The following is a 24,905-nucleotide window of genomic DNA, read 5'->3' on the forward strand; positions in this document are numbered from 1 at the left end:
ATTGTGTCTTGGCCGGCGGGTAGGCAGGTGTCGGAGTGGGCTCATGCGGCGGCGGGCTCCTGCTGCGGTGCACCGAATCTTGTTGGAGCCTCTCACCCTCCGACCGTCTCCTCTCGTTTTCTTCCGCACGCCCTCTCCGACGAGCCTCCTCAAACCCCTCCCTCCGCAGGTGAGCGTCCTACGTCATGACACTGTGACTGGACCATTCTAACACATGAATATGCTTTGATCTAAACCATTCCATTGTAGCTCTGGCTGTATGTTTCGGGTCGTTGTCCTGCTGGAAGGTGAACCTCCGCCCCAGTCTCAAGTCTTTTGCAGACTCAAACAGGTCTTCTTCTAAGATTGTCCTGTATTTGGCTCCATCCATCTTCCCATCAGCTCTGACCAGCTTCCCGGTCCCTGCTGAAGAAAAGCATCCCCACAACATATGGTGTGTTCAGGATGATGTGCAGTGTTAGTTTTCCGCCACACATAGCGTTTTGCTTTTATGCCAAAAAGTCAAATTTTGATTTCATTTGACCAGATCACCTTCTTCTACATGTTTGCTGTGTCCTCCACATGGCTTCTCACAAACTGCAAATGGGACTTCTTATGACTTTCACTAATGTCTTTCTTCCATGACTAATAGTTGTCCTGTGGACAGATTCTCCCACCTGAGCTGTGGATCTCTGCAGCTTCTCCAGAGTTACCATGGGCCTCTTGGCTGCTTTTCTGATGAATGGTCTCATTGCCGGGCTGGTCAGTTTAGGTGGACGGCCATGTCTTGGTAGGGTTGCAGTTGTGCCATACTCTTTCCATTTCCGGATGATGGATTGAATAGTGCTCCATGAGATGTTCAAAGCTTAGGATATTTTATTATAACCTAACCCTGCTTTATACTTCTCCACAACTTTATCCCTGACCTGTCTGGTGTGTTCCTTGGCCTTCATGATGCTGTTTGTTAACTAAGGTTCTCTAACAAACCTTGGCGAGCTTCACAGAACAGCTGTATTTATCCTTGTATTAAATTACACACAGGTGGACTCTATTTACTAATTAGGTGACTTCTGAAAGCAATTGGTTCCACCAGATTTTAGGGGTATCACAGTAAAGGGGGCTGAATACAAATGCACGCCACACTTTTCACACATTTATTTGTAACACATTTTGAAAACCATTCATAATTTTCCTTCCACTTCACAATTATGTGCCAAATGATTTCTGTATATCTGACAATGGTCCCAAAAATGTGTCAAAAATGTCCAATGTGTCCGCCATAATGTCGCAGTCACAATACAAATCGCTGATCGCCGCCATTACTAGTAAAAAAAAAATATTAACAAAAATGCTATAAAACTATCCCCTATTTTGTAAACGCTAGAACTTTTGTGCAAACCAATAAATAATCGCTAATTGCGATTTTTTTTTTAGCAAAATATGTAGAAGAATATGTATCGGCCTAAACTGTGGAAAAAAAAATGTTTTATATATTTTTTGGGGATATTTATTATAGCAAAAAGTAAAAAATAAGGCATTTTTTTTCAAAATTGTCGCCCTATTTTTGTTTATAGCATAAAAAATAAAAACCGCAGAGGTGATCAAATACCACCAAAAGAAAGCTCTATTTGTGGGAAATAAAGGACGCCAATTTTGTTTGGGAGCCACGTCTCATGACCGCGCAATTGTCAGTTAAAGCGACGCAGTGCCGAATCGCAAAAATGGGCCTGGTCCTTTGGCTGCAAATTGTTTTTTTTATGTTGTAGAAATACCAGTATGCTATCAAGTTCTTGTTCTTCACCCCTGATGAAAGATCTGTGATACCAGCAACTAGAAACGCGTCTGGTGTGGGTTATAGAGAAGAGTATTTTAATTATTCATTGGTTGGCTTATTATATTAACCCATGTATTTGTACATTTGTAGACATGCTATAGAGACATTGGCAGTATATGTGTCTCTTTTTCATTTTGTAGTTGTCCTGTAATTATTAATAAAGTATTTATATGTTTTAATTGTTTTTGGTGTCGGTGGTCTTCTAAAATCCCATTTCAATAGGGTTTTTTTTTTCTTTCTAAAGATTAGAAATAGGGTAAGAAAACTGGATAAAAAGGTGTTCTTGACAACCATGTACTTTATTTTCTTCATTCTCCCAGTGAATGAACGATAAAAACTAATCGGCTACTGTAATCAACTCCTTCACTTTTTATCCAACTTGGTTTGTTTTATTTGTATGACAATTTGTTCTTGTTTGTTCTCTGTCTTGTCTTTTCTAGAGACTCTGGCAGTGCTGACCTCCATCAAAAGGCTCCAGACACCATCACAGACTGGAATGCCGGGGCCGTATGTTTGGGTCAGAGTGGATTTGGCCTGTCTCCTGCTGCCTCTCTTCGGGTCTTCCAGCCGTTCTTTGTCGATCTCACCCTCCCCTACTCTGTAGTGAGAGGAGAATCTTTCACTCTCAAAGCCACAGTGTTTAACTATCTCAAACAGTGCATTAAGGTATTGAACAAATCATCTGAATATTCTTTATCCGCTCATTTGCCCATTGTTGCCTTTGATGCATGAGATATAATGTGCTTTCCTTGTTCTTTTTAGATTTTTTGGTTACTTTTGTACTTTTGTACTCTTTGCTGTTTTTTTTTTATTTTTTTTTTTTATTATTTAATAAAACATTTGAACAAGGAATATTCTTTAGCCAATCAAGCACAAACTAACTGGATATAGACCCTACTTAATTGCAGCCCAATCCATTCAATTTATTGGGCAGCCATGTAAGGTCTATGGGTGCATTCCATCATCACGGTCTAGGCAGCCTGGAGCCAAACGTGTCTAAATGTGCCAACCAGTGGCGGCTAGTGGTTATTTTTTTTGGGGGGGTGGGTCAGTCTGGTATCCCACCCTCCCAGGTTGGTTGACCGGTCTCCGCACTTACCCCATCTAGGTCACAAGCTTCCTCCAGTCGCCGGCTTCACCCTGCGTCTCCTCCTTTCTTGGCTTCACAGGGGTGCGGCTTCCCCTGCGTCTCCTCCCTCCTCTTACTTGGTGGCCAATAGGATCGCTTCTCCTCTCAGGTCAATTGGGTCTCAGGACCCACTTCCCGAGCCAGGATTAGCCGGGAGGAGAATCAGGAAGACAATGGGGAATAATAATTCGCTATTGTCACACAGCTGGGTGGGCACTATGGGCCGAGACTTTTTTGAAGCCAAGTAAAGCTTCTAAAAAATAAAACTCCCCATTGGATTCCATGCGTCCACTGCCTTGCATGTAAATTAGGGCCCGGGCGCATAGATTAGGGGGACAGCGCCCCTGCGCCCCATATGGACAGGCCGCAGCTGGTGTCTACTGCTTCTAGCTTTGCAGAATAAACATAAATTGATCCAAACTTGCTTATGCCTAGACCATTAGACATCCTCTGATTCCTATGGCTAGCTTTAAGGCTTGTGTAGACAGACTTCAGACTCAACAGTATATCAAATGCAATGTGTCTTCAGGAACTTCCAAGAGGCTTTGAGTTTCTTTGGTGTGCCTTTCAGTTGCTTACATTTTTTTCCAATTTGCATTGTGGTGAATTGCGTTTTCATTCACGTTGACTTGTATATCATAGAAAAGCAGCTTGAACACGATGAAAAGTCCATCGACATGACCCCTAAAGGGGGGAACTCCAGTTTTATTTTTTTTTTATTCCCTCAAAGTCAACTAGATACACTTCAAAACTATCTGCCCATTCTTGCTAGCTTATGTTCTATAGATTTTGATACAGACACTGTCAGTGACCTTTCTAAAGCCTGTAAATGAGAATGTATGCCTTTACTCTAATCATATATCAATCTGGTGGATGTGGCTTAATGTGACTTTTAGTTTAAGACCTTCGACTTTAAATCCAACATTTCATATTCCTGACATGTGTCTGCTGTACCATGTACTTGTATTATAAATAAAAAAAAGTATGTTGTTCTCTTTGTATTGCTTCCTTTGTGGGAAATCCCTGGAGTTCCTGCCAGCCCCCCTGGCTGCCTATGAATAACTGACTGCACTAGGCATGAGAACACAGCTGCTATTTTTCCTCCCCCCAGCTCTTATGCAGCTGAAAACAGAAAAAAGTGTGAAAAAGGAGGAAAAAAATGTTTATAGAGTATTTGTTTGTTTTTTTAGATCTATACACAAACGTTTTGTCTTTAATTTCTATTTGAAACTGAATTGGTTGCCTTTTTGCAAGGTGAGGGTTTACATCTACTTTAACTAACCTTGTTTTGACAGATTATAGTCACGCTGGGGCCCACTGAGGAGTTGGAGCACATACCTTGTGCAGGCTGTATCTACAGCAGCTGCCTGTGTGCCGACGAGAGCAAAACCTTCTACTGGAAACTGAAAGCCACCAAACTGGGTGAGAGGGGATCTTTGAACCCGATATTAGACATTTATTGTTTTGCTGGTATTGTTGACAACTGGTCAACATGTTCATTAGCAAATCATTAGTATAATGATACTTTAATCATTATATCAAGTTACTATTTCCTTTTTTTTTTTTTTCACCTTTATCTGCTCACGCATTCTACCTCCTGAGCATGAAACACGTTCTGACGGATTTCTTTTTTTTTCTAAAGTGAAAACTTTTAGGATGCCCACGGGATACAACTAGTTGTTTCTTTTCATTTTAGAGTAAACCTTTACTGTCTAGATTTATTTAATGATGACCTCATCTTTTTCCAGGAGAAGTAAATATCACAGTACAGACTGAGGCCGTGAACACTAAAGAGCTGTGCCAGAATGAGATCCCATTTGTTCCCAAACAAGGAGCCAGGGATACCATTGTGAAACCCTTACTTGTACAGGTCAGTGCAGAAGAACAGATCTAGATCACAGGAATATGCGAAGCATGGCCTAGTTTAGATTATTGAAAGAAATCATACTCACATTTGGAAGCAAACATTTAAATTTGAAAGATAACACATAGCCATTTGAAGGTAAAACTATCAAGCTTTATGGATTATCATGGGCCTACCTAGTGTGTGGGTATTCTGCATTTTCTCTGTGTGTGCTCTGATTGCATATGTCTCTTTCTGGGGGAGATGGACAGGAATGCGGTGACCCCCCCCCCCCCCAGGGGGAGATGGATGGGAATGCGGTGATCCCCCCCCCCAGGGGGAGATGGATGGAAATGTGGCAATCCCCCCAGGGGGAGACGGACGGGAATGCGGTGACCCCCCCAGATGGATGGGAATGCGGTTATTCGCCCCCTCCCCCTGCGAGAGACAGACGAGAATGCGGTGATCCCCCCCAGGGGGAGATGGACGGGAATTGGGTGATCGCCCCTCCCTCCCCCTGTGGGAGATGGGTGGGAATGCGGTGATCCCACCCCAGGGGGGAGACAGATGGGAATGCGGTTATGTATTTACGAATATTCTAATTTATGATTTTTCAGAAAAAATAATTAAATGGGTTTTCGTTAAATTGGATGTTTCCAAATGAATTTGTCAAAATTTGTTAAAAAATTATTTGTAACAAAACGATTGCACATGTCTAGTCTTTGATAGTCTCCTGCAGCATGCACACAATCTCTTGGCCATCTCTTGTAATGTGTCTGAAATCTCTGATCACCTCCTATATAATGTTCAGTCTCTGACCATTTCTTGTATCATGCCTCTAGTCTTTGACTATACATACGTTGTGCGTCTGCTGGTTCTGTTAATGAATATTCACTGAATTGTATGTGTGGCCGCACATACAGTATCAAGAAAGCTCTAGAGGTTGTGGAGTCCAATGAGAGCACAGTTATGGGGATGGAGCAGCCAAGCTTGATTCCCACTACTGTAACATTAATAAGGAGAACAGGGAAAGATGAGATAGTAAAGGGCAGTATACTGATGGAGAGAGATAAGTGGTTTGTAGGAGAAGTTATTTTTGAGGATGTAAAAATAACTTCTCCGCAGGATGTGGAAACCTTGCAAAAAGATCTGAACAAATTAATGGGGTGGGCAACTACATGGCAAATGAGGTTCAATGTAGAAAAATGGAAAACAATGCATTTGGGTGGCAAAAATATGAATGCAATCTATACACTGGGGGGGACCTCTGGGGGAATCTAGGATGTAAAAGGACCTGGTAGATGATAGGCACCTTAATGGTATGCAATGCCAAGCTGCTGCTAACAAAGCAAACAGAATATTGGCATTAAAAAAGGGATTCATTCCAGAGATAAAATGATAATTCTCCCGCTCTACAAGACTCTGGTCCGGCCGCACCTGGAGTATGCTGTCCAGTTCTGGGCACCAGTCCTCAGGAAGGATGTACTGGAAATGGAGCGAGTACAAAGAAGGGCAACAAAGCTACTAAAGGGTCTGGAGGATATTAGTTATGAGGAAAGGCTGCAAGCACTGAACTTATTCTCTCTGGAGAAGAGATGCTTTAGAGAGAATATGATTTCAATTTACAAATACTGTACTGGTGATTAGGGTTGAGCCTGATGTTCGAACATCGGATGTTTGCCTGTTTGCCGAATAGCAAACAATTTGGGGTGTTCGCAGCAAATTCAAGGCTTATTTGCTTGGTATTGTCATAAAAAGTGTTCGGGGACCTGGGTCCTGCCCCAGGGGACATGTATCAATGCAAAAAAAAGTTTTAAAAAGGGTTGTTTTTTTCGGGAGCAGTGATTTTAATAATGCTTAAAGTGAAACAATAAAAGTGCAATATTCCTTTAAATTTCGTACCTGGGGGTGTCTATAGTATGCCTGTAAAGGGGCGCATATTTCCAGTGTTTAGAACAGTCCCTGCACAAAGTGACATTTCTAAAGGAAAAAAAGTAATTTAAAAGTACTCACGGCTATAATGAATTGTCGGTCCTGGAAATACAGATAAAAGAAATCATTGAAAAAAACAGCATGGGATCCCCCCAGTCCATTACCAGGCCCTTCAGGTCTGGTATGTATTTTAAGGGGAACCCTGCGCCAAAATAAAAAAAAAATGGCATGGGGTCCCTCCGAAAATCCATACCAGACCCTTATCCGAGAATGCAACCTGGCAGGCCCCAGGAAAAGAGGGAGGGATGAGAGAGCGCCCCCCCCGAATCATACCAGATCACATGCCCTCAACATGGAGAGGGTAGGTAGCCCCCCAAAGCACCTTGTCCCCATGTTGATGGGGGACAAGGGCCTCATCCCCACAACCCTTTCCCACTGGTTGTGGGAGTCTGTGGGCGGGGTCTTATCGGAATCTGGAAGCCCCCTTTAACAAGAGGACCCCACGATCCCAGCCTCCCATCTATACTCCATGTCGCCATGATTTATTCTGTTGAGAAATTTGAAAAACTCTCCGCTAGCATTTATAGTCACGGCCATCTTGAGGAAGGGCAGATGATTTATGTAACATTTGGTGTCTACTGAGAAAAAAACATGCCACTATAAACTAGACATGTGCACACTGAAATATTTTGTTTTGGAATTTTCGTCCGAAAAATACATTTATTTAGTTACTCACAAAATGTGTTTATTTTGTTTCATTTAAAATTGCATCCGTCCGAAAATCCAAATGAATTAAGGTTGCTTCTGTCAATTGAAGGCTTATGGTGTCTGTCAAATGTTCTAAGAAGATTCGAAGAAGCAGCTTAATGTAATCGTACATTTCTGGTCTAATGCTCCACCCACAAGCAATAGTAGAATTCTAATGTTGTTTGACTAGTAATAATTATATATATTAATTATTATTACTAGTCAACCAACATTAGAATTCTTCTATAGTCTATGGGCAGAACATTTGACCATAAATGTCCACTCGCAGCGACTGCTTCGTCGAATCTTCATGTTGAATCTTTTCTCTCTATGATGAATAATCTTGGACTAATAGAGTTAGGTTAGGCACATTGAACCGCAGGTTTGATAGACACAGATCGCTATTGTTAGCGTCATGTCGAATCTTCTATCTATATCAAACTGTGGGTTGCAACGAAAAAAAAAGAAAACTTTTTTTGTCGGATCTTTCAGATTTCGGATTCTGTGCGTTCGTTATCGTTTGTTAAAATCCCCGAAATTCAGACAATAATGCATTCAGATGAAAACAAATGCACATGGCTATTATAAACTATGCAAAAGGGGCAGCTTTTCTGTGCCTATATTAATCCTTATGTAGCGCCCTCCTCTAGTTGGGCTGCTAGGCTCAATTTCGTTTTTAGTTTCACTGCAGTGAGTGGATCAGTGATCTATTGTTTTTTCTTAGTCTTCTACTGCACTTAGTTTTTGGGGAACATTGTTTTTCTCCAATTGTTCTTCCAGAGATTGCGTCGCTCTTAAGGGACCTGCCACTAATGCGGCATACGTATACTTCCTGGACTTTATAGACTTTTATTTGTGTTATCGGTGTGTTTCGGTTCCCTCTCGTGCGCCATTCTATTTTAGTCTTATTGGTTTTGTCTGTCCACGGTTTCCTAAACTGAGTTTGTTTCCCCCCACCTGCTTCTAAAAAAACATTTCTAGAGCATAGGGCAGGAAGATTCAGATTCTCAGTTGAATATTTCCAAAAAGTATTTTATTTATTCAAACAAACAGTAATTACAAAAGCCAACAGAGGCAAAAAAGTGACACGAGTACATAAACCAAAATGATTGTTCAGTCTTATATGAGTACAATTAATGAAACAATGCGTATACATAGCAATAAGCCCACCTCCTAGTAATGAGTGGTATGGACTCGAGAAACAGATTGTCTCACATATGGTGGGGAATCTCGGTATAAGGCCTCGAGTATGCGTCCTATATTGCAAGTTAGGGAGATAAAGTGTTTTGTAATCAGCGGAGATGGCTACGTTGAAGGCTTGTGTGACAAGCACGACATGTGAAACGGAGCGTAAATAAGTTGGCAAGGTGTACAGGGGGGGAGAGTAGTAAAAAGATAGATCAGTTGGGAAGGGGGGGGGAAGGGGGGAAAGAAGAGGAGGGGGGGGGAGGAGAAAAATAGAACAAATGGACAAATAAATATAAAGGGGAAAGGGGGACTAGGGGGGAGGGTGGGGAGTGTTCGTCTCCGACTCCCTTGCAGGTGTGCATATCCGATAGATTCTTATGTTCTGTGTTCGTAAGGGATTACAAATCTGAACCAAACATTTGGCGTTCTATGAAAAAGGGGTGGGTGCATCAAGAGGGATATCAATATCTTGTAAATGTACCTGATGAGGTCAAATAAATCAGAATTCGTTGGATTGTCTATTCTATCCTGGGTGGCCTAATAGATCTAGGTGGCGGGGTTACCGGGGGTGTTAAATGTAGTCGTTGCTTGAAAGGATAACCAATCCGCCCATTGTTTGCTAAATTTGGCAGGCGTATCGTGGGCAGTGTGAATACGTTTTTCCATGTCTGCAATTTTCTGAATCCTGGCGAACCATTCTTTGATTGACGGTGTGGACAAGGATTTCCAGTGCGGGGGTATGCATTGCTTTGCCGCGTTGATTAAATGCATTGTTAGAGACTTATGATACCGTTTATGAGGAAGTGGCGAGAGGTGGAGAAGAAATTGTGCTGGTGTGAATGGGATATCAAGACCGGTGATAGTGGAGATAGTTTGATGAACCGCTTTCCAAAACGTTTGAAGGGCTGGGCACTCCCACCATATATGAAGTAGGGTGCCTTTGGACTGATGGCAACGCCAGCAAGCAGTAGAAATCTCTGGGTTAAATTTATTAAGGATAACCGGAGTGCGATACCATCTGGACTGGATTTTATATCCATTTTCCTGTGCATACACATTTCTCGTGCCTTTATGGATGTTTAGGAAAATCTTCTCCCAATTCTCTTCTGAGATCGGGGTCGCTAAGTCTTTTTCCCATTGCTTGCAGGCTTTGCCGTCGTTAGCTTTTAAGTTGTCATATAAGAGATTGTGGGTTAGAGAGATAAGATGGGTTTGGGGCGATTTTTGCATACATAGCCTTTCAAAAGAGGTCAGTGGTCTGGAATATTGTGCATCTTTGTCAGTGGATTTAAGGTATTGTGTCATAAGGAGATAGTCCCATGGAGGAATGGGTGGACGCTCAACTGTTAAGGATAATTGATGAGCTGAAAGGAGTTTGCCTCGACGGTACAATTGGTGTGCTCTGGGGTATTTTTCCGGCCAGTGTTTAGTCAAGTACCGTTCGTGCATGCCCGGGGGAAAGTCAGGGTTCAGTTTCAATGGAGTCATTGGGCCCGGAGTCGAGGATATGGACGTTTTTCGACATGTTTGGTGAAAGTATTGCAAGGTCGGGCCAATCAATGGGTGTACCAGTATATCTCTTGGGACGTGTTTCAGGGGTATCCAAGGGAGGGTGTTCAGATGTAAGTCAGTAAAAGAAGCCTCTAGATTTATCCAGTCTTTTCGAGCCGAGTGCAGGTTCCAATCAAGAATTCTTGTGAGATGTACTGCTATGTTGTAGTTAGAGAGATTAGGAAGGCCTATGCCTCCGAGATGCTTTGGACGAGTAAGCGTGAGAAATTTTGTTCTAGGTGAGCGACCACCCCAGAGAAATTTAGAGCAGATACTGTTGTATGTGCGGAAGTATGAGGGGGGAATCTTTATAGGGATAGTTTGCAAGACATATAATAATCTAGGTAACGCGTTCATTTTTAGAACAGCGGCCCTACCAAACCAAGAAATTGTGGACTTATTCCATGATTTAAGGTCAGATTCCAGTTTGGACAGAAGAGGGAGGTGATTTTTGGCATATAAGTCTGTGAGTTGTGTGGGAAGTTGAATCCCTAGATAGGTGATCGTTTCCTTTTTCCAAATGAAGGGGAAATTACTCTTGCATTGTTCTACAATGTGTTGTGGGAGGGATATGTTAAGGGCAAAGGATTTTGAAAAGTTGATTTTGAGATTGGACAGGTCTTGGAACTTTTGAAACGTTTGTAAAAGGTTCGGGAGAGAGATGATTGGGTTCGTAAGGAAAAGTAAAATGTCATCTGCGAAAGCAGCGTATTTATATTCCCTGGTGGGTGCCTGGATGCCCTGGATGTTAGTATTGAGTGTTAGTTGTCTAAGAAGAGGCTCAAGCGTGAGAATAAAAAGAATGGGGGATAAAGGGCACCCCTGTCTCGTTCCATTACCGATGTGGAAGGCATTCGACAGGGTACGGTTGACTCTTACCTTGGCTGTTGGGTTCGTGTATAGGGAGAGAATCATTTCTGATATACGTGGTCCGAGACCTATTGCTGCTAGTACTGCTCCCATATAATCCCATGCTACCCTGTCGAATGCCTTTTCTGCATCCAGCGAAAGGAAAAAGCTCTTCTGTTTGGTCCGGGAAATAAGTTGGTGTAGATTAATGGCTTTAAGGGTATTATCCCTGGCCTCTCTACCAGGGACAAAGCCTACTTGGTCATAGGATATGAGAGAGGGAAGACAGGGCAGCAATCTATTGGCTAATATTTTGGAAAATATTTTTAAATCAACGTTTAAGAGCGAAATCGGGCGGTAGTTACATGGGAGGGTGGGGTCTTTACCTTCTTTAGGAATGACTACAACGTGGGCTTCTAGCATGCCTTGCGTGAAAGGACTAGAGGGGGAGATGGAGTTGAATGCTCGTAAAAATGGGGTTTTTAAAATTTCTGAGAAGGTTTTATAATAAGTGGTAGGGAGGCCGTCCGGGCCTGGGCTTTTGCCTGCTTTCGACTGTTTTAGGGCTTCATTCCATTCTTGCTCCGTGATCGGCGAGTCAAGATTGGTGGCCACCTCAGCAGAGATTTTATCCGGGGCAAAGAGTTCCAGGAACGCTTTGATAGCGGAATCTCGTTGAGGATTTGGATGCTTGTTGGGTTCAGAGCCTTTTAAGTTATACAGCGAGGAGTAATATCTTTCAAATTCTGTAGCTATGTCCCTATTATGAGTCAGTTGGGTACCTGTAGGAGAGTGTAGATGGTGGATTGTGTTGTTGGCTCTTTTTTTGCGTAATGCTTGTGCGAGGAGATGGCCGCTTTTGTTGCCAAATTCATAAAAGAGTTTTTGAGATAGTGCATAATTTTTCTTAATGGAACTATTCAGCTCATCTCGTATGAGCTGGCGCGTTTCGGTCAGTTCTAGAAGGGTTGTTTGAGCTAGGGAACTCTTATGTGTGGATTCCAGTTTGGCTAATTTTTTAAACAAGGCCGCAAGTTTGGCTTTTTTTTCTTTTTTGATGGAGGCAGATAAGGAGATCATTTTGCCTCTAATCACACATTTGTGGGCTTCCCACTGGGTAAGTTTGGATGTGTCAGGAGTGTCATTTTCCGCGAAGTAATTCGTGAGACATTCTCGAATCTGTTGTTCAAATACCGGGTTTGTAAGAATAGTTGGGTCGAGTCTCCATATGTATGAGTGTTCTAGTGTTTCTGGAAATGTGAGTGTCATAGTGACGGGATGATGGTCAGAAAAGGTCATCGGGTCAATGGTAGCTGTCGACAGATATGCTAAGTCTTGTTGGGTGACGAAGAGGTAGTCTAGTCGTGAGTATTTGTTGTGGGGAGTAGAAAAGTATGTGAAGTCTTTTACAGTAGGGTTAATGGTTCGCCAGGAGTCATGTAGCAGTAATTCCCATAGACATTTCTTAATTTGTTTGAGTGCCCTATAAGGTATGTGGGAGCTGCCAGAGGATGTGTCTAGCAAGGGGTCAAGAGGGATGTTCAGGTCTCCCCCAAAAATCAGGATTCCTGCTTGAAAGGAAATCAATTTACTTGAAACATCACGGAAGAAAGGAACGTGGCTCGAATTTGGGCTGTATACATTTGCTAGCGTAATCGGTCTATTTCCAATGTGACCTTTAAGGAAAAGGAACCTGCCTTGCTCATCAATCAATTTATTGGAAATCTGCACCGGGATTCGTTTGGAGATGAGGATTGAGACTCCTTTAGATTTAGAAATGGGGGAGGTTGCATGAAAAACGTGTGGGTAGAGATTGTTAGTTAATTTAGGAATGTTTCTGGCACTGAAGTGAGTTTCTTGTATGAAGACCACATCAGCTTTTTTACAACGTAATAGTGAGAACAATTGCGAGCGTTTTTCAGGCGTATTCAGCCCATTGGCGTTAAGTGTTAGCACTTTCAAAGATTGGTGTAGCGTCTTATTCATCTGAGGCGCCATGTCCATGGGGAGGGTGGCAAACTATTTCTAAGGGGCTGGGTCAGGAGGAGTCAGAGACGAACAATAAAAAAAAAAAAAAAAAAAAAAGGGGGAGAAGGGGGGGGTAAGAGAATGAGATGAATTAATAGAGTAGGAGAGGTAAGGGGTGCTCAGGGAGAGTGGGAAGGAGCACTACCCAGGTATGGGAAGTGCGGGAGAAAACGGAAGTGGGGGTTAGCCTGCAACCCCACTATATATTACTGGGGTACCGATGAGGGCAGCGGTTCCCTCAGAAACCGCTTCTTGGGAGAGTGGTAGGAAACGCCTCACAAGGTGGGTGAGTTCCTCGCTCCTGTGAGGTCAAGGTGCTTATGGCTTGGGGTGAAATACCGGTCTGATGAGTAGCCAGCCTAGAGCAGTGCTCAAGGCTAGATTTGGGAGAATTAAGTTTCGAGGGTACAGTCATGGCGAGAGATGAGGTGTATAGCGTGGGAATATGGGGGGAATATAGAGAGGGTCTATTGCCGGATGGGGCATTAGTTTAAACAGACACATATGATCATGGTATGGTGGTGCAACGGATCAATCATTAATATGGATCTACCAGGATCCCATTGAAGGGGGTCAGAAGGCTTAAACGGTAGCTGAAAGAAGGACATCTGTGACAGCTATGAGCAATGGAATGCATGTAATAAGAAATGAGATCATGTCACGTCATGTCACAAACCAGTAAGGGCAGTGGTAAAATGTGCCCAATCATGATACCATATAAATACCTGTAAACTAGGGTACATAACAGAACAATCTAGGCACATAAATGTTGAAACATCAGTTCTAACCTTTTGAGTTGCACCTGAAGGGTGTGCTAAGCCGTGAAACAGGCATGTCATACATGACATCAGGAGTATTAGGCTGTCAGCCTCAATGAAGGCCGAATCGGAAGGTGGGAGGTCCTTACCGGATAGAATAGACAGGTGTATTTCACAATGAAGAGGACCAGACCAAGTAGAGGGGCAAATATTACTGCTTTAGAGAATAACCTCCCATCAACCGAGTCGGAACCTAGAATACCACAGAAAAAAAACAAGAACAAACAATAGTAGTACTTCCTAGGTTAGATATCTCCATTAATGTGGGAACACAAACCATTGAGGCTCACAGACATGAGGAGCCTACAAATATTCTGCTGAAGGCAACGTTATCGTTTTCACAAGAAAGAAGAGTAAAGGGGTGTGAGCGTAGAAAGCAAGTAGAGATCAGGAGAGGAATAGCAGAGGTAGTATTAGAAAATAAGAAGGAGCAGGGCAGAAATGATGGGAGAACCCAATTATCAAAAGAGACGTTACGGACAGGGGAATCTGGCAGAAAAGGACCAGAGATCCCCAGTTCGTGTAAGTTGAATAACATTCATCTGTCGGGTCAATTAATCACTTGTGCCTCCATTGTCTTAGTGTATAAGTAGCTTTAAACACAACAATGTTAGCTAGTGCCTAGGAGAGGCTGGTTACCGAACTCAAGGACAGTAGAGCACAGCCGTCTTGTCATCATAAGCGAGACTCTAGGGCACGGATATGTCCACATTGGGGAGAAACTTCAAGTCGTTCCTCCTGAGGTAAGCTGGGTCATAGTCCAGCTGGGAAGGACACAATACATGTCACATATGTGGATGAGGGTAGAGATAGACTGTGGGTCAAAACAGATCGATGTAGCCCTGTTAGGTGCAGAGGGATTCAAAAAGCAAGTGACACAAATTGAGTACCTCCCTGTATCTGATGATGCTCAGTGTCAAGTTAGTTGAGACGTGCTCTACGATGAGCTGGTGAGGCAAAGGGGCTGCCATTTCTTGGTGCACTCCGATCCTTCGGTGGAGTGTGAGGCAGTGGTGGGTGGGTTCTCCTGCGTCCACCATTAGCGTTGCCCTCCTCGTGGATACCATCCATAGAAGTTGCTCTCCTGGGTATGGGTAGACGGAAATCGCTATACCAATCCGGCAAGTCCACCAGTGGTATGCCCATTATCTCGCAAAAGTGGTCGATGTCTTCTGGTACCTTCAGGTTCGCTGTACGTCCTAGATGTGTTGCGGACAAGCAAAAGGGGAATTTCCAGCGGTAGACAATTGATCTAGCCCGTAGAACTTCTAGGAGGGGTTTCAGTTCTCGTCTGCGCTGCAAAGTAATGCTGGATAGATCCTGGTATATTTTAATGGAGGCTCCTTGAAATGATATCTGGTTGCGATTTCTCGCTTTGCGGAGTATTTCCTCCTTGAGATGATAATCAATGAGGCAACAAACTGCATCTCTCGGTGGATCAGTGTCTCTGCCGCGCGGGCGTAATGCTCTGTGGAGCCGCTCAAACGAGATTGGTGTGTCAAGGGGTCTTTCCAGCAGTTCATTAAATATGGCCGTGACAGATTGCGATAGTTGGGTGGGATCAATGGATTCTGGGATGCCTCTTACCCTCAGGTTTCGTCGTCTCCCACGATTGTCAAGGTCCTCCATGTGGCGATTGATCTCTCTCAGATGAATAGAATGAGATTCGGTCACTTGTTGTACTTGACATAGCGCAGTGTCATGGCGGTGTTGTGCTTCCTCCACCTCTTCCACTCTGATAGCTATAGCCTGCATATCAGCTCTCATATCCGTGATTGCTGCCATCAGGGTGGATTTAATGTCCGCCGCTACGCTGCGGAGATCCTCTATGCTGACAGGTGGGGGAATAGGAGCTTCCATCTCTGCTCCCAGAGATCTACAGGCACCTGAGCGGGACGGGCTGCGGCTGGGAGCGCGTGTGCTCTGAGTTTTATCCTGCTGTGAGGCCTGTGAGGAAGAGGCTGGCGTGCTGTCTCTAGGCCGCGGTCCGAAGAGCGCGGGGATGCGGCGGCCTTTCGTGGATTCGGGACCCAGCGGTGATCGGGAGCGGGTGGCGGAGTTGCTGCGGGCTGGTCTCACCATCACTGACCCTCGTAGCTGCGGGTTATCGGTAAGGCTGGACCTCGTGGAGCGGGAGCTCTGCTCTTACACGTCCATCTTGGAACGGATCCAGGCCACGCCCCCTCTCAGTTGAATATTTATCATGCCCCAGCCAATCCCTCGAAGGAGGCATCCACAAGGTGGCTGGTGGTGAGGTGATTAATGTGCAGGAGGGCCTGAGCAGAGGGTTCTTTCTTCTCCATGGAGGGTTCCAGGCTCCTTGGGGGGCTGATGCCCCTGGAAGAGAGCGCGACTGAGGCAAGAGATTGCAGTTTGGGCCTTGGCAGAAGCTGGACTGAGGACCTGGAAAAGACTGCTGGAGGATTATATTTGGTGGAGAGCATTGTTCTGAAATCCTGGTCTGGAAAAGGATCTTTCGCTGAGGATCTGCCTGTGGATGCTGGGTGGCAGCCAGCTCCTGGAATACTGCAAGTAAAGACCTTGTTCTGGACTATTAGTTGTGCAAGTGCCAGAAGCTGTTCCCCTAGACTGAGCCGGAATTGCCTGTGTTTGTGGATCTATGCATGTGACTGGGAGCCTCTGTACTATACTGGGTGACCAGGGTTCACTCTCAGAAGCCCCTTCAGGAGTAAGCACTACACTTATTAAAGTGGTTGAACACCTTGTACAACCACTTTTACCTACAGGTAAGCCTATATTAAGGCTTACCTGTAGGTGCTGAAAATATCTCCTGAACCTCCACGGTTTAGGAGATATTTCCGAAAGACCTAGGCCCTGATGACTACGGCGCATGCCCCAATGTCACCAGGGCATGCACACTTTAGAAAAGGCACATCATGCCGTTTCTAATAGGGGTCATTCTTTAACTGCCGTCTCCCGCTCGCATGCACAGGAGTGACGTTACACGACTCCGGTCAGTCACAGAGCCGGAGTTCACAGCCCCAGAAAGAAAAGGGGCGAAGATGGATGCTTCCTGCTAGTGGGGACAACAAAGACATTGCGGCTTTAGTGTCAGGTAAGTGATATATAGTAGGCCAATATGCTTTACCTTTGCAGGGAAATAAAGAGGATGTAAAACCCACCAGGGGGTGGGTTAACTTCCTCTTTAATGTCAGTTAAAGGAATTGTGGGGTGGGCGGCTATTACTATTCTTAAGGCCACATGCCCTGATCTAGTTTTGTGTAACTGTTTCCTTGAAATAAGATCCGTCCTTGTGTATCCAGGTCTACTCTTCAGTAAACTTGGATATACAAGGAAATCGGAATCCATTGCAAATGACTTTGATGGACAAAAGAACCATACAAGTAAGGGATAGCTTGTTGGGTTTAGTTTTTGATTGATGATTAATGATTAAATGATTGGCAGATGTTGTACCTATCTTCCGAAATACTTTAAATAACCCCAACAACAGTAGAAAATGTAACATTGAGATTTAAGGTGAACTTACACACTTTCTGTTCAGCAGCAGCATGTTCACTGATAATGGTATCACCATGTGTTCTTAGCTTGTGAGCTCTCTCTTATTTCTATTGACAGCCCGGAGGAATCCTGGTGGAGAAATCACACAGCTCTTTGCTCTGCATCAAGGAGGGAGAAGGTGAGTTGACAATTATTGGACCAATTGTATCCTGGACTTACTGTATTTTAACCTCCTAAACAAACCTAGCTGTGATCTAGACATGTGTGGTTCATTTTCTTCTGAATTAAAATTAGAATTAGAATAGTACCGAGTTTAAACAAATCCGAAATAACGAAAATAAATTACCAAATTTCCAAAGAGAATAAAATAGAATATAAAATAAAGGAATAGAAAAAAAAAAAAAAAAAAAATATATATATATATATATATATATATATATATATATATATATATATATATATATATATATATATATATATATATATATATATATATATATATATATATATTCTATTCCTATCTTTTCTTTTCTATTTTATACTCTTTGTAAATTTGAAAACTTTTCAAAAGGGATTTTACACGTTTTTGAATCGATCCGAATTCTAATTCGAAAAATTTGAATTGATTAGAAAACGAATAAACAAAACAAATTTTGAGAACAAGTTAATCGAATAAAACAAATTTAACTAAACAAATTTATGTAAATAACGAATCAAAATGATACAAACGTTCTGCACATGTCTACTGTGCACTAGTAACCAATAAGTTGCCTTTTAACAGCTATTTATAATGAAAACTACCTATGAATTCTGTTCCCGCATTTTTGGGAGTGAAAGTAAGGGCAAATCTAAAATTATGAGTTGCTGCCAAAAATCGATAGAGAAGAATTCTTCCAATTTCAATAACTGTTCTGGGGATAACTTTACAAGAGGACATTTGCCTCATTTTGGAGAGATCTCCTACTGTCTACTCCAGGTCATAAAATCTTATTTTTATTATCTCAACTCTTGATATTAGACATGTGCACTGGCAAAAATTTTGTTTGTTTTGATTTTTTAGCTTTTTTCGGAAATTGGGAAATCTGAAAATTCGGATTTTTAAATTTCAAAATTTCCGAATATTGAATTTTCCAATTTTCGAATTCTGAATTTTTCAAATTTATGAATTTTCGAATTCTGAATTTTCGGAATTCAAAAATTCAGAGATTCAAAAATCCGAAAATAAGAAAGAAAATCAGTAAAATTCAAAATAATAACTAACTAATAATAATTAACTATTAAATTATAGGTATTGAAATTTCCTTTCAAATTTTCCGGTTTGTGAACGTAACAAATACAAATTTATCTGAAGTTAGGAATTATCCAAAAAAACAAATAGAAGGTTTTATTTTTATTGTTTATTATTATTAAATCATTACATTCCATTTGTTCAGATACAGCATTCATTATTTCATATAATTCGTAACTTCGGATAAATTTGTACTTGTTATGTTCACTATCAGGCAAATTTGAAAGGAAATTCCAATAACTATAATTTAATATTTCTTATTGGTTATTATTTCAGATTTTGGGGTTTTTGAATTTTCAGATGTTCATTCTTTTGAATTTTCAGATTTTCATTCTTATTTCTGGCTTTTCAAATTTCCAAATTTTTGAACTTTCAAATTTTCGCATTTCCGAATTAGAATTTTACAATTTCCGAATTTCCAATTTCTGAAATCTCCAATTTCCAAATTTTGAATTTCTGAAATTTCCAATTTTCTCACTTCCAATTTTCGTATATTTTAAAATTCGAAATTCGAAAATTTGGAAATTTGAAAATTTCTGAAATTCAAAGTGCAGAAATTCGAAATTTCAGAAATTGAAAAATTTGGAAATTCGGACATTTCACAATGAACGAATTTGTCAAAATTTGTTAAAAAAACGAATTCGGAACTAAACTAATTGCACATGTCTACTTGATATTTGACCCCAAGGGACACTTCTGATGAGCTTAAGGGATATCTATACTTCCTTTATTTTGGGCTACTATTTTGAATATCTTAAAGAATAAATTGTGCATGTATGTATTTGGTTTGGAAATTAAAACACTTCTGTTGCAATGTTAAAGAGAGCCATTCTGCAAGGCTTCGTTCAAATGGGTAGCTGTAAAAACAGGTGGTTGATCCATGTTTTGTTCCAACTTCTCCCCCGCCTGCCCAACAAAACAGTACATGCACCAACAAAATCAAATTTTGCCAAGCTGAGTGATGCCGACAGAGCCACTTATGGCTCAAATTTTGGAAGATTCGGCAGGAAGCAGCAGAAATGTTATGGCTAGTTTTACTTTTTTAAGTTGGTCAGGAGTTAAGTTTCTGCTCTCTTGAGGAGCTCTGGTTCTTCCTACCAGTCATCATGTCACTAATGTATCTGGAATGACGTAGGCCAGCAGAAAAAAAAAACCCAGGTAAGTATAACCTTTCCAGTTTTACAGGGTGGCTCTTTTTAAATCTCATTAACATAGTAACAGTTGCTTTAAGATAGCACAATTGTATTAAGTGTCATGTTGCTATTCTAGATAATACTAAGACAGAAGAGGTCTCCCTACAGTTCCCCGAGAACATCCTGAAAGATTCTGAAAGAGCTTATGTGACTGTGTTGGGTAAGATTCTGCTACATGGCTTTATTCATCAACAGACTGAATATTTTTGAAGTGTTATACCTCAAGCTGTAGACTCTCAACTTGAGACATTATTATTATTATTAGTAGTATTAGTAGTGGTAGTAGTAGAAGTAGTAGTATACAGGATTTATATAGTGGAAACAGTTTACACAGCACTTTGCAACATAAGAGCAGGCAGTACAATTACAATACAGTAAAACCTTGGTTTGAGAGTGTTTTGTAAGACAGGCAAAATGTTTCAATAAATTTTGACTTGATATTCGAGTGTCGTCATGTCACAACTGAGTATAAAACAGAACAGAGGCGCCTCTAAGTGTAGCAATATGGTTATATTTAATGAAGATACAACATTTAGCAACATGGTTGATGATTAAGAGGCACACCTAAAGCCCCGTACACATGATCGGAAATCCCGCCAGCAAATGTCCGATGAGAGCTTTTGGTCGGCTATTCCGACCTTGTGTATGCTCCATTGGACTTTTGCTGGCAGAATTTACTCCAGCAAAAGATTGAGAGCAGAGTCTCTATTTTTCCGATTTCCGATCATCGGTAGAAATTCCGATGCACAAAATTCCTATGCATACTCGGAAACATTTTGACGCATACTTGAAAGCATTGAACTTCATTTTCTCGGCTCATCGCAGTGTTGTACGTCACCTCTTGACTGTTGAAAGTTCAGAGAACTTTTGTGTGACCGTGTCTATGCAAGCCAAGCTAGAGCGGAATACCGTTGGAAAAACCATCCCAGATTTTTCCGATGAAAACTCTGATCGAGTGTACATGGCATAAGCATGCAGGCATCTGGGGTAAAGCTGTCCACATAGACCGTTCTCCTCACCGCCATTGACATCATCTCTTTCATGCTGCACTCCATGAATGCTTCAAGTCTCACTTTAAGATTGCTCTACTGCAGGGTAGTCTTCCCGGTCACAATTGCAGATTGACAATGGTAAGAGCCGGTGGTGTGGAGGACGGTCTATGTGGACAGCTTTACCCCGGATGCCTGTATACTTAGATGTCCCTCTTATAATCATCAGCCATGTGAGTTTCTAAATGTTGTACCTTCATTAACCAGTTGCCGACCGCCGCACGCCGATGTACGTCGGTACAATGGCACGGGCAGGCATAAGGACATACATGTACGTCCCTTGCCTCCCGCGGGTCGGGGGCCCGATCGGGCCCCCGCCCGGTGCCTGCGGCGGTCGGTATTCGTTCGGGAGCGATCCCGGACGAGGGGACGGCCATTCATTCATGGCCACCCCCTCGCGATCGCTCCCGACGAATAGAAATCCCCGGTGACATCACTTCCTCTCCTGTAATGTAAACACAGGAGAGGAAGTGATGTATTCTCTCCTCCGTGTCGGTATTTTTCGTTCCGACACGGAGGAGAGCGGATCAGTAAGTTGCACCAACACTCACACACACAGTAGAACATGCCAGGCACACTCACACCCCCCCTTTACCCCCCGATCACCCCCCCAATTACCCCTGCCCCCCAGTCACAGTGACACCAATGTCATTTTTTTTTTTTTTTTTTTTTTTTTTTGCATTGGTGTCATTTGTGACTGTAATAACTGTTAGGGCAGTTAGAGTTAGCCCCCTTTAGTTCTAATGTACCCCCCTAACCCCCCCAATAAAGGTTTAACCCCGTGATCACCCCCCGTCGCCAGTGTCACTAAGGCTGGGTTCACATTGCAGCGGTTTATGAGAACGAATGTGATTCGCACCGCACTGCAGTGCAAATCACATCCGATCTCTGTGCGATTCGAGTTCAGCCATTCGCCGCACCCGCCACACCCGCCGCACCCGCCGCAAATTCGCACGGGACCCTTTTTTTGGCCCGCAGCAGAATCGGATCGCATGGGTGTTCACACCATGCGATCCGAGTTTGCAGATCGCACTGCGATATGCGAACTGATCTGGGGGTGTCAGTAACATTTCACTGACACTCCCAGCAGTTCGCATAGGGCAGTGTGAACTGCCGCCGGGAGGCATGCGATGCGGGAACCCGCCGCGCATTCGTGGCGTTTCCGCATCGCTGCAGTGTGAACCCAGCCTAATAAGCGATCATTTTTCTGATCGCCGTATTAGTGTCACAGGTGACGCTAGTTAGGCAGGTAGGTATTTAGGTTCGCCGCAGCTTTTTATAGCGCCAGGGACCCCCATATACTACCGCATAAAGCCCCCTGATTGCCCCCTAGTTAACCCTTTCACCAGTGATCACCATATAACTGTTACAGGTGACGCTGGTTGGTTAGTTATTTTTTTATAGTTTCAGGGCACCCGCCATTTATTACCTAATAAAGGTTTAACCCCCTGATCACCCGGCGGGTGTCATTTGTGACTAATAACTGTTAGGGCAGTTAGGGTTAGCCCCCTTTAGTTCTAAGGTACCCCCCTAACCCCCCCAATAAAGGTTTAACCCCGTGATCACCCCCCGTCGCCAGTGTCACTAAGGCTGGGTTCACATTGCAGCGGTTTATGAGAACGGATGTGATTCGCACCGCACTGCAGTGCAAATCACATCCGATCTCTGTGCGATTCGAGTTCAGCCATTCGCCGCATCCGCCGCACCCGCCGCAAATTCGCACGGGACCCTTTTTTTGGCCCGCAGCAGAATCGGATCGCATGGGTGTTCACACCATGCGATCCGAGTTTGCAGATCGCACTGCGATATGCGAACTGATCTGGGGGTGTCAGTAACATTTCACTGACACTCCCAGCAGTTCGCATAGGGCAGTGTGAACTGCCGCCGGGAGGCATGCGATGCGGGAACCCGCCGCGCATTCGTGGCGTTCCCGCATCGCTCCAGTGTGAACCCAGCCTAATAAGCGATCGTTTTTCTGATCGCTGTATTAGTGTCACAGGTGACGCTAGTTAGGCAGGTAGGTATTTAGGTTCGCTGCAGCTTTTTATAGCGCCAGGGACCCCCATATACTACCGCATAAAGCCCCCTAATTGCCCCCTAGTTAACCCTTTCACCAGTGATCACCATATAACTGTTACAGGTGACGCTGGTTGGTTAGTTATTTTTTTATAGTTTCAGGGCACCCGCCATTTATTACCTAGTCTCACTAGTGTACCCCTAAATTTAGGGGTGTCTACTTTCCAAAATGGGGTCATTTGGGGGGGGTTTGTGCCATCTTGGCATTTTATGGCCTTCAAAACTGTAACGCCCTTAGAAAGCCTGAAGGCGGTGCTTGGTTTTCGGGGCCCCGTACGCGGCTAGGCTCCCAAAAAGTCCCACATATGTGGTATCCCCATACTCAGGAGAAGCAGCAGAATTTATTTTGGGGTGTCATTTCACATATGCCCATGGCATGCGTGAGCAATATATCATTTAGTGACAACTTTGTGAAAAAAAAAAAAAAAAAAAAAAGTTTGTAATTTTCCCGCAACTTGTGGCAAAATATAAAATATTCCATGGACTCAACATGCCTCTCAGCAAATAGCTTGGGGTGTCTACTTTCTAAAATGGGGTCATTTGTGGGGGTTTTGTGCCATCTTGGCATTTTATGGCCTTCAAAACTGCAATAGGTAGTGAGGAGTGAAATCAAAAAATTACGCCCTTAGAAAGCCTGAAGGCGGTGCTTGGTTTTCGGGGCCCCGTACGCGGCTAGGCTCCCAAAAAGTCCCACATATGTGGTATCCCCGTACTCAGGAGAAGCAGCAGAATTTATTTTGGGGTGTCATTTCACATATGCCCATGGCATGCATGAGCAATATATCATTTAGTGACAACTTTGTTAAAAAAAAAAAAAAAAAAAAAAAGTTTGTAATTTTCCCGCAACTTGTGGCAAAATATAAAATATTCCATGAACTCAACATGCCTCTCAGCAAATAGCTTGGGGTGTCTACTTTCTAAAATGGGGTCATTTGTGGGGGTTTTGTGCCATCTTGGCATTTTATGGCCTTCAAAACTGTAATAGGTAGTGAGAAGTGAACTCAAAAATTTACGCCCTTAGAAAGCCTGAAGGCGGTGCTTGGTTTTCGGGGCCCCGTACGCGGCTAGGCTCCCAAAAAGTCCCACATATGTGGTATCCCCATACTCAGGAGAAGCAGCAGAATTTATTTTGGGGTGTCATTTCACATACGCCCATAGCATGTGTGAGCAATATATCATTTAGTGACAACTTTGTGTAAAAAAAAAAAAAAATTTTTTTTTTGTCATTATTCAATCGCTTGAGGCAAAAAAATAAAATATTCAATGGGCTCAACATGCCTCTTATCAATTTCCTTAGGGGGTCTACTTTCCAAAATGGGGTCATTTGGGGGGGTTTTGTACTGCCCTGCCATTTTAGCACCTCAAGAAATGAGATAGGCAGTCGTAAACTAAAAGCTGCGTAAATTCCAGAAAACGTACCTTAGTTTGTAGATGTGACAACTTTTGCGCAAACCAATAAATATACAATTATTGACTTTTTTTTTACCAAAGACATGTGGCTGAATACATTTTGGCCTAAATGTATGACTAAAATTGAGTTTATTGGATTTTTCTAATAACAAAAAGTAGAAAATATCATTTTTTTTCAAAATTTGCGGTCTTTTTACGTTTATATCGCAAAAAATAAAAATCGCAGAGGCAATCAAATACCATCAAAAGAAAGCTCTATTTGTGGGAAGAAAAGGACGCAAATTTTGTTTGGGTACAACATTGCATGACCGCGCAATTACCAGTTAAAGCAGCGCAGTGCCAAAGTGTAAAAAGACCTCTGGTCATTTACCAGCAAAATGGTCCGGTCTGAAAGTGGTTAAATGTAACCATATTGCTACACTTAGAGGTTCCTCTCTTCTCTTTTATACTCTGTAGCTCCTGCTGGATTTTGCTTCTAATCCCCTTGTGGAGGCTTCCATTTGTGGATGGA

The 24,905-nt window shown here is 42.8% G+C and overlaps 1 protein-coding gene across 1 annotated transcript in view; it reads left to right on the plus strand.

The window, feature by feature from the left end:
- The window catches only part of LOC143930922 (alpha-2-macroglobulin-like), a 173,915-nt gene that overhangs the window by 110,728 nt on the left and 38,282 nt on the right, over positions 1–24,905 (plus strand). The window contains exons 19-23 of the mRNA XM_077455614.1: positions 2,254–2,479; positions 4,238–4,364; positions 4,691–4,812; positions 17,496–17,556; positions 19,936–20,019. Of these exons, the coding sequence (XP_077311740.1) occupies positions 2,254–2,479; positions 4,238–4,364; positions 4,691–4,812; positions 17,496–17,556; positions 19,936–20,019 (620 nt within the window). The remainder of the gene's footprint in view (positions 1–2,253; positions 2,480–4,237; positions 4,365–4,690; positions 4,813–17,495; positions 17,557–19,935; positions 20,020–24,905) is intronic.

The sequence above is a fragment of the Lithobates pipiens genome, unplaced genomic scaffold (assembly GCF_037356315.1).
Source record: "Lithobates pipiens isolate NorthernLeopardFrog02 unplaced genomic scaffold, aLitPip1_a1.2 Scaffold_25, whole genome shotgun sequence".
NCBI classification, from domain to species: domain Eukaryota; kingdom Metazoa; phylum Chordata; class Amphibia; order Anura; family Ranidae; genus Lithobates; species Lithobates pipiens.